The 10,794-nt window shown below is 27.1% G+C and overlaps 1 protein-coding gene across 1 annotated transcript; it reads right to left on the reverse strand.

Annotated features, from left to right (window-relative positions):
* Nucleotides 1–6,314: 6,314 nt before the first annotated feature.
* Nucleotides 6,315–8,844, reverse strand: LOC135930103 (glycoprotein 3-alpha-L-fucosyltransferase A-like). The gene is made up of 3 exons (XM_065466889.1): nucleotides 8,802–8,844; nucleotides 6,828–7,145; nucleotides 6,315–6,604 (listed from the first exon to the last, which is right to left on the reverse strand). The coding sequence occupies exons 2-3, from the start codon at nucleotides 7,039–7,041 to the stop codon at nucleotides 6,315–6,317; spliced, it is 504 nt and encodes a 167-aa protein (XP_065322961.1). The 5' UTR covers nucleotides 7,042–7,145; nucleotides 8,802–8,844.
* Between the last annotated feature and the right edge of the window lie 1,950 nt (nucleotides 8,845–10,794).

Consider the following 10,794-nt stretch of genomic DNA (forward strand, 5'->3'; position numbering starts at 1 on the left):
TTATAACAGAGGAGTAACTAGCCTTTACAGCCTCAGGGGGCTCAATTTTTTAAAAAATCATTTCATTTTTTTAGCTAACATTATCTATGTATCTTATTTTTTTTTTAGCTTACTCACCTTGTTTTTTTTAGTGATATTAAAATAAAATTTTAAATTTTGAGGGGGTTTTTCAAATTTTTCATGGAGTTCGAGCCCCTACGCCCTACCCCCACTGACACTACTGATTTAAAACGATAGAATACAATCAAATATGGAACATAAGGAAGAAAAGGCCAATGTGAGACAAAGTTAAAACATGATTTACAATCGAAATGGATAGAATTCAAAATATCTCAACCTCTAGGGATTGATTAAAATGAGATATTCATATATAAATAAAACTCCGAGAAAACGTTGTGGAAACCAATAGATCAGCTTCGAGATCGTTTAATAATTCCATTTCATGAAATCTCGTCAAGAGAAGGTAACTTACCTTACTGTTGTAATATGATATGAAAATGTATTGATTTTTTTTGTCATAATTAGGTTATTGATTAAAGTGAAAAGAAAAATATATATATCGATTAGATATTATTTATTTTTATATATATATAGTTTCGCTCGCGATTTTGATATAGATTTATATATTATAATTTTGATACATATAGTTTTTTTTTAATGTTTTTCCGAAATTGTAACAGAAAATTATCTTTTTTTTGGTTTAAAAATTGTGAAAATTATATATAATAAAGAAAAATAAAAGTGTGTTAAAAAAATATTTCGTATTTGATTCTAAGAAAATCTTAAAGATTAAAATTGCCTTCTTACTACTTCTCACGTTTCCAACAGTTTGGTGCCGTTCATATTTAAAGATACCTACTTTATAAACGGGTTAGGCGGAAAACCATTGACTACCATAATATAGACTAAAGGCCGAAAAGTATTTTAAAAAAAAAGAGAGAAAATCAAAAAAAAGGTGAAAATATTTTTTTTATATATAAATTTATATGAATTGTTTTTTTGGTAATATTAATAATTATAGCTATAGTTTATGTTTTTTCTTTTAGAATAGTTAAAAATTTTTTAGTAAAATTACTAATAAGCTTACTATAATATAAAAAATTGAAATTAAAAAAAAGAATAGTTAAAAAATAGTAAAAAATTTTAAAAAATGTGGAATAAAAAAATAATTACAACTAAAAATTGTTTTGAATTAAAAGAGTTGGCGCAGGGAAAGATATATGAGTATAGTTGTATTAATAATGTTGTGGATTGGAGGATATTTATGTTATAAAAGAAATAGAAGTAAAGAATCGAATAGAATAAGGTGTATAAAGCAAATTGAACAGGAAAATAGGGAAATGGAAATTAAAAAAAGGAAAATGAAAATAATGAAATGAAAAGAATAGAACAAAAAAAAGAAATAGAAATTGAAAAGAGATATGAGAGAAGAATGGGAAGCGGAAAAAAAGAAAATAGAAGAAATAGAATTAAAGAAAAGAGAGGAAAATGGAAATAAAGAGAAAGAAGGAAGAAATACTAAAAATAGAAATAGCAGAAATAAAAATGAAAATAAAGGAATTGGAAAAAATATAAATAAAAGAATAGAACAAAATTATAAAAGTCAAAAAGAATGTTATAATTGTGGAAAATTTGGGCATTTAAGCAGAGAATGTAATGCCAAGGTAAATACAGGAGTTATACCGAAAATATGTAAAAGATGTGGAAATAAGGGTCATAATGCGGAAGAATGTTACGTTCCAGCGTACAAATTGGTGAATGAGAACCAAAAAATGAGATATCTTGTGAAAATTGTGGGAATTTAGGACATACTAAGGATAAATGTTATAAAAATGAACAAGGAGTTTGCAAAGCGTTTCCAGCGGTGGAATACGTAGGAAATGAGCAGAAAAATATAGTTAAAAGAATTAATAGAGAGGATATAACTTGTTATAAGTGTCGAAATATTGTGCATTATGCGAAGGATTGTACAGTAGGATGACTGTATGATAGTGGAATAAAAACATTTGGAAGAGTTACATCAAAAAATGAGTTGGATCTATTGAAAGAAAATATATATAAAAATAAGATAAATGATCATATTGAAATAGAAAGAAAAAATGAAGGAAATAATAACACTTATGGGATTTATAAAAATTTGTTGGAAAATGAAACACGAAAGAATATACATATTAGTAATTTACCTATCTTTAAGTTGGAAGATAATAAAAATTTTGATCAATGTCCAAGAGTAAAAGTGAATGTAGGAAATAAAGAGATTTTGATGTTATTGGATACAGGGGCAACAATATCTGTGATGGGGTATAATGAATTTTACAAGTTATGGCCAAATGAACACATAATTAAAATAAGATGAGAATAAGACAGTTAAATGGTTCAGAAATTATGGCATTAGGAAAAGTAAATTTACCGGTATTAATAAATAACGAATTAATAAATTTGGATTTGTGGGTATTAGAAGAAAAAATTGATACAGTTTTGGGATGGAATTGGATATCAAAATTTGGTTTAGAGAATATTTTGTTGAATATATTTCAGGGGAAAAATGAAAATAAAAATATTGAAGTATTAAAAAAATCTATAAAAGAGGTGGTAAAAACTCAGGTAATAAGTTAATGAAAGAAATTATAGAGAATAATAAAATTGAAAGTATGATAAATAATAAGCAAAAAATTTTGGATAATAAAGAAAATGAATTTGTGGAAAGTAAAATACTAAAGATGATAAAATTAAAAATATATTCTGAGGAAGTTCAGAAAAATGAAAAAATTATAAGTGATAAAAGGAGTCAGGAAAAACTTGATATTTTGGATAATAAAATTGATATAAGTTTAATACCTGAGCCTGATATGGAAATTAAAAAAAATATTGATTTGGAAATTGAAAATATTTCGGTTAATTTGGAAGTTGATAATATTTTGGAAAATTCAGAAATTGAAAAAAATATTGATTTGGAAATTAAGAATATTTCGGTTGATTTGGAAGTTGATAATATTTTGGAAAATTCGGAAATTAAAAAAAATAATGATTTGGAAATTGAAAATATTTTGGTTGATCTGAAAGTGGAAAGTATTTTGGGAATTGATGATGAAAATTTTAATTTGGAAATAGACAATAAAATAATTTCAGGGAAATCGAGTATGGTGAATAATTATATAAAATGTGATGAGATTTACAAAGACTCAAATTTGGAGAGGGAAAAATTACCTGTATCGAAAAATTTTCCGGTGAAATTTGTGAGAAAAAAATTAAAAAATGAAAGTGTATTAGAAGAAGGAGAAGAGAATTTGGTTCTACTAAGGAATGATATGATTGATTTAAGGAATAAGTATAAAAATTTAAATTGTTTGTTTGTGAGAAATTTATATATCAAGTAGAAAAAATTGAATAAAAGTTAAAAAAAAAATATGTATATAAAATTTTTTTTGGAGAATTGGGACTCTTGTAGGGTAGCCAATCTTAATTTGTGGGGGGCAGCCAATCTTAATTTGTGGACCGTGAATGTAAACGTATATATAAATAGAGAGTTTGTAGAAAAGAAATAAAATCAGCAGAAAAATTAAATGTTTGGAGTTAGGTGGCTATAGGACGATGGCTAAAGAATTAGTTATAGGATGTATTAAAGTTATGTTTTTGAAATTGTTGATTGAATAAAGAATTCAATTTAGGAGAAAATGTGTAAAAAAAAAAAATAATAAATAAAAATTGAGGGTAGCAAAAAGAGATAATTAATTATAGAAGTTGGTAAAATAAAAATTGTAAAAGTTTAAATACGATTTAGGTGGTGTGTAAAAAAAGGAATTTTTACTACGAAGGGAATCGAGGTTGAAAAATTGTAAAAGTTAAAAAAGAAAATTTTAGGCGGTGTGTAAAAAAGAATTTTTTTATGAGGGAAATTGAGGTTAAAAGGAAAAGAGAGAAAACAACTGGTAGGGTAGTATGTAAACTATTTGGTTAATTTATATGTAAAATGTTCGATTGTTAAAAAAAAGGGAAAATTATGTTATTTTCAAGTTTGGTATGTGTTATGTTTGTGTTTTATTAAAAAGGCAGAAATAATAATAATAGTATTGTATTAATTTTGTGGGCAATTAAAAAAGAAAGAAATTTTAATTAAAAAAAATTATTGTGTAATATTTATTTGTGTAAATTGTTGTGAGTTTTTTTTTTTAAAAAAAAATCAAGAGAAAAGAAAAATTTTTTTTTGAATCTATGGGAACTTACTACATCAAAACAAATAGGACAATGCTGAAAATTAATTCGTTAGACATGTCCAATCCACTCGCCGATAAATGGCACAATGCATGGATTGAGCAACAAACTGGAGAAGGAGCAACACAAACATACTCGTATGGTACTATGTCATCGCAAGGAAAAGTGGCGTTACATGCAAAATATGCGTCTGGACCGGCTACTATTCCCATGAGACAACTGGGAATGAGAGGAACTAACATAAATTGCTTTAATTGTGGTGGACGGGGACACAAAGCTAGGGATTGCGCGAGTGGGGTGAGCACATCTTATACGTTGAATAATGGGCTCGATCGTTGGGCTGGGGGGCAACAGCGGAGAATAATGGACGATGCACGATTAATAGCGAGGGAAGCAGAAGAAGTTGCAAAAAGACGTTGGTTATATAAATTCGGTCAAGCAGCGGAAAATAAAAAGGTGAAAAATATTGATTTTAATATTAATGGAACGGAGGTGGAAATGAGTGATTCAATAGAAGAATCCCTCATAAACGCTCCGGTCCCATGATTTTTTTTTGTTGTATTTGTGTAAATATTTTTTTTATATATAAATAAATTTTAGTAGGTACCCTGGATTTTATCCTTAGAAGGGGGTACATGTTGTAATATGATATGAAAATGTATTGATTTTTTTTGTCATAATTAGGTTATTGATTAAAGTGAAAAAAATATATATCGATTGGATATTATTGATTTTTATATATATATAGTTTCGCTCGCGATTTTGATATAGATTTATATATTATAATTTTGATACATATAATTTTTTTTAAATGTTTTTCCGAAATTGAAACAGAAAATTATCTTTTTTTTGGTTTAAAAATTGTGAAAATTATATATAATAAAGAAAAATAAAAGTGTGTTAAAAAAATATTTCGTATTTGATTCTAAGAAAATCTTAAAGATTAAAATTGCCTTCTTACTACTTCTCACGTTTCCAACACTTACAAAGTGAATACGGGGGACTGTAAAGACACCTGTATCAAATTAAAAAAGATCCTCGAATGAAATTCCGATGCTAAGATTAATAATCAAAATACACCGAAGCCATCTGCAATAGAGGAACATGAAGGCGAGCGTCCTACCGCGAAAGGGAAAGAGCCAATAACGAGGAACAAACAACGAAAGATGCAAGATCAGTTTAAGGGGAGACTTGACCTATTAGATTGAAACATTTACCCAAACATTTGGAGGACTACATCATGAATATCAAAGGCGCTTCATATGGTAACAAGACCAATGGTTAAAACTCTAGATATAATAAACCTAAAGTTTCTGAATGTCCTCTAAAGATATAAGTTTCTAGTGAAATGGTAGGATCTATATTTGATTGAAACAAAAATACTATTGGAACCATTACATAACAAAGTTATCCAGGATCTATGAGTTAAAAAAAAGTCTGTCCACATGCACATAAAAACTATATGGTAGGAGAAAAGGAGATAAATTGTGGCACGCAATAATTTAATAGGTGGGATCATTGGAAAAAATGGAAGCTACGTTATATGATTTAGGGTGGATATTATAATTTAGAAAGAACAATAAATAATATTAATTATGATTAAAATAAACTGTGAATATATAATATGATCTACTTAGTCTATTATAGTTTTCTATTCAGTTTTTTATTGAATTAAACCTGGATCAAAATCCTTTATTGCTATATTTACTAAAATAAACATCATATATTTAAACAACGATAGCTCAAATCAATTTTTGATTTGCACTAGTAAAATCAAATAAGAATGCTGTGCTAAATTTTTTATTTATAAAGATTTCGATTTTACTTTATTATTTAAATAAAAAAATTTCCTACAACATTGAATTTAAGTTAAGCCATATAAAATAGTTTTTTAATTTGACTATGGTTAAAATCTAAACTTGTCCATATCTATTCAGGGGGCTTAAAATAACATGACAAATTAGCCTCCATTATTATAGACCCATCAACCCAAATCTATATATTGCATACAATCATAGAAAACTGAATTTTATCTATTAATAATTAAAAAGATATTTTATGAGATTTAATATAATTTGATATTTTGGATGCTTTCTTTCAATTTAATTTTTACAATCCCTTTTGCTATTCCACCAATCTGATATTTTGTATGATTTGTTAGGGATATCCTTGAGATGCAAATGTTCACAAATTGAGCATAGATGTTTGTTCTTTTTACCTACTATAATGTATTCTTCTCTCCAAGCGTGATACTCATTGTAAAGTGTGTCATTGGAATCTAATTTTAAAAGGTATTTACTTAGTTCTTTTATATTGTTGGAATGAAAATATGGATGATTCTTCGGTATCTCAAGATTAATATTTGGAATGGATAAATTTTGAGATTGTTTCCCTGGTAATTTGATAAATATACATTACATTATATGATATATGACATCATCTAATTTGAATTACATCCTATTCTAAGCATTTTTTAAAATAATATAAAATTTAAAGCCCTAATTATCTGAATTATTAAAGAAATTTCAAAAAATCTAATAATTCAGGATAATTATGATCCTTTTTAAAATTAAGATATGTATATATATATATAAATAAGATAAATACAAATTCACCCTTGACCCTGGCCGCTTTCATTGCCAGTGGTGAAGCCACAAAAATAAAAGAAAGTGGTGGCGCTATCTTGACATAATCAGAATATCGAGCTCCAAATACTACAGGCACCATCCCTATGGAGAGTGCACGAAAAAATTTTTCCGTTATATAATGTACACAATTACTGTTTTCGAACGCCAGATAAAACTTGTAACGAGAGAGGTAACGTTCCATGCAAACTTCTGTTGGTTCGTTATTAGAATAACATATCGGGGCGGTATCGGGGAAATTCTTAGAACATCCACCTCGCACTTCTAGACTGCGAACGCCTATGGTCTCTTTTTCGATAAAAGTATATTGGAAGGATTAAATAAAGAATTCAGGGAGTATATAAATTAAGTGTTAAGTAGAGAAAAGTGCATGAATCATTGTTATTACTCTAGTTTTGATATTTTAAACTTCTATTAAAATTGTATAGCTAATATATTTTGCACAACTAATGTGAAGTGGAGATAGCCCTTTTGACAAATAAGCTAATAAAAATATCCCATCAAGACAACTCTCTTTCCGCCGCAATACGATTTAAAAAAATAGCTTTTAAGCCCGACATGGGTATATTTAAAAAAAAATCATTACAGTCCGGCTCGGGCATATATAGTGAAAATTAAGAAAATAGCTCAAAATTGACAGTGCTTCTAAGGCCAAATATAAATATTTTTAAATCTAATTCTTATTTATATTTAGTGTAAATTAAAAATTAAAATCCACTCCTAACTCAAAAATCTTAATAATGTAGATGTGGAGCATTCTAATTTTAGACAGATGATAAGGATTTTTTTTTGTAAATAATGACTATACAGCAAAATATATTTTATTTTTGGCATCTAACGTATTAAAAAACTATAAAAACTCTTTTATTAATTTTACGTAAATATTAAATTATAAATTAGAATTATCATTTAAATAAACATTTTTATAGATAGGATAAGCTATAGAAAATATAAAATACATATATGAAACATGATATCCATTGTCAGCATCTAATTTTTTTTGAAATGTTAGAGGGTAGGCTTGAGGGATGGTAAAGTAAAAATAATTACTATTTGTAGAAGTCTAAAAGAACTGGTAAGAGGATTCTAATTTATTGATAGATATTATTTTCGATCATTCCCAGTCTTTACCATCTCACGAGGCTCAACTAACTAATTTTTATAGAAATCTTCGCCCCCATACACCCTCCCCCCCCCACCTTTCCCGAATTATTTTTAATTTTTAAAAGGAGATTAATAGACCGAGATTTCATTTTCATATCTTATATTCTTTTCATTAATATCTGCAAAGCAGCTTGAACTAGTATTCCGATTCTCACATTCTTATTTATTAAGCAACATAGACAACTATTGTTTTATTGAATAAAATATTGCATTTTTAACATCTTTTCATTAATTTTAGGTATAAACAAATTCTTTCTCCTTGTAGATATTTGACAAAAAAAGAATCTCGAAGAATATTTAATTGTATAGGGGCTCTTAATCATTTTTTAGGAAGGTCTAATATATCGATAAATGTGCTTCTCTTGACATAATTTTAATAAGCTTGTGTGCGAAAAAGTTCAAACCGGGGTTTAAAGGTTCGAATCGAACCAAATTTGATCTAATATCTTTATTTATTCAGAACAAACCTGATTATAATATAACAATTATTGCTTTAATTTCATATTATAAATCTAAAATTAAGGGCTTGTCATGTTGGTAATTTTTAAAAAGGTTTTTCGGCCCTAATAAATTATGAAGGATAAAGATATACATTTGCCAAATTGTAAGTTTTAAGCGAATTTCACTCGTAAAAATATATTACACAAGTTGTCCGGTCCAGTCCAAAAATTTTTTGGGGGCTGAATTCCAACATTTGCAATTTTAAAATTTGACGAATGGACAATGAATTCAATATGGATATATATATATATTAAAATAAAGAAATTATTATAAATATACTGTATTTTTGGATTGAATTTAGATGATTTCGTATTTTCTTGATTATATCTTAAATATTTTTATTAAATTGAATATATTATTTGACCATTCTTTATATAGTAAAAATAAATAAATAATTGCTTTGGTGTTTGATATATATTGTTATGGTAATAACAGTGTTGTTAAGGTAGCGCCCTACTTATGTTTTTTTTCGAAAAGTATTTTGATACTTTGCTACATTCAGAAATATGATCATTATTTATACATGGATTATTTTATAATTAAATTTGAAGTTTTCCTATTGAAAATAAATTCATAATTTTGATTAAAAATATATAACTATATTTTTAATCGCATTATCTTGTTTAATAGTAAATTCATTATGATCATCTGATACATGATAATTTAAAAAAAATTTAGTGATGTCCACTCAGGCTTAGAGATGTATATACAGAAATACTTTTTTCTCAACAAGATTTTTAAAAGCTTTTACAGTATGGAGCACATTCTTAGTCTCCTACCAGCTCATCAATCTTTATTTTTAATTCGCAAATGCCTGTACATACCTAAATTTATGCATATTTTCCGATCATCATCTTTTTTCAAAAACAATGAATTCATATCTAAAATTCAGGATAAATTTAAAATATTTTTTGAAAAAATTTTAAACATAAATTTAAACTCATTCAATTGGTCACTTGCTCAGCTACCTTCTAAACTAGGCGGTTTAGATTTTTTTCCGCTCAATCTTTTATCCTTATCATCATTCGTATCATCTAGATTATCTAACAATTCTATGATTTCAGGCTTCATATGCCCTACCGATCGTTTATTAGACGACGCTATTGACAAATGGAAGGCAAACACACCCATTAACACCGTATTACCATCAATCATCACACACAAAAATTTTTTCACACCTTTAATCTCTAAATACCAGACAGATATATCAGTCAATCCACCTTTAGATTGCATTCAACTCCTCCAATTATCTGACAGACTTGGTGGTCATGAATGGTTAGAAACACTCCCTAGTCGCAACCTTGGTAATCTCTTATCAGATGAACAACTGAGAGTAACCATTGGTCTACGTCTAGGTTGCGATATAGTACAGCCTCATGCCTGCATCAAATGCATATCACCCGTTGATTCAAAGGGTAGACATAGCTTAAATCGCATTTTTAGTCAAGGGCGACATCAACGCCACTCAGCTGTAAACCATATAATAAATAGAAACTTAACAGCTGCACACATTCCTAACAATCTCGAACCATCAAATTTATCTCAAGTAGATGGTTTAAGACCTGATGGTATGACAACCATACCTTGGGCCCTCGGCAAATCACTCATATGGGACTACACGTGTGTTTCATCATTCCCTTCAAACATAAATTTCAATTTAATAACACAGGCTGAAATTAAAAAGATAAACAAATACAAAAATTTTAAAAACTTTTTATTCACTCCAGTAGTGACTTCTACTAACGGGCATTTTTCGCCTTCAACATTTTTGTTTTTAAAAAATCTTGCTAATAAAATACGACTTTTCACAAATGAACCAAGAGAATTCTTTTTTATTCGACAAAAAATTCAAATAAAAATTTTTAGACACAATTATGGTTCCTTTTTGGGGACTCAATTATAGAATTTTATTTTTAATTATATAATTATAAATTTATAAATTTATAAATTATAATATTTTTAATTAGGTTTTATGTAATTAAATAAGTTAATAAATATTATTTTACAAAATAAAATTAAGAATAATCTACGCAATAAAAAAAAAATAAAAAAAAATAATAAATGTTATTTTTAGGGGGGAGGATAAGGAGAATAATAATATATCCAATTCATTTATTTTGGTTTTAAATATTATTGTGTTTTTATTTTTTAATTTCATATAAAAATTAATAAATATTCAAAATAATATATTCAAATAAATTTTATTTTTGTATACCGAATTAAAATAATATTAGATTTTATATAAAAAAATGTAAACCCCCCCCCCCCCCCC

Source organism: Gordionus sp. m RMFG-2023, chromosome 5 (genome assembly GCF_954871325.1).
Source record: "Gordionus sp. m RMFG-2023 chromosome 5, tfGorSpeb1-WG-v2, whole genome shotgun sequence".
Lineage (NCBI taxonomy): Eukaryota > Metazoa > Nematomorpha > Gordioida > Chordodea > Parachordodidae > Gordionus > Gordionus sp. m RMFG-2023.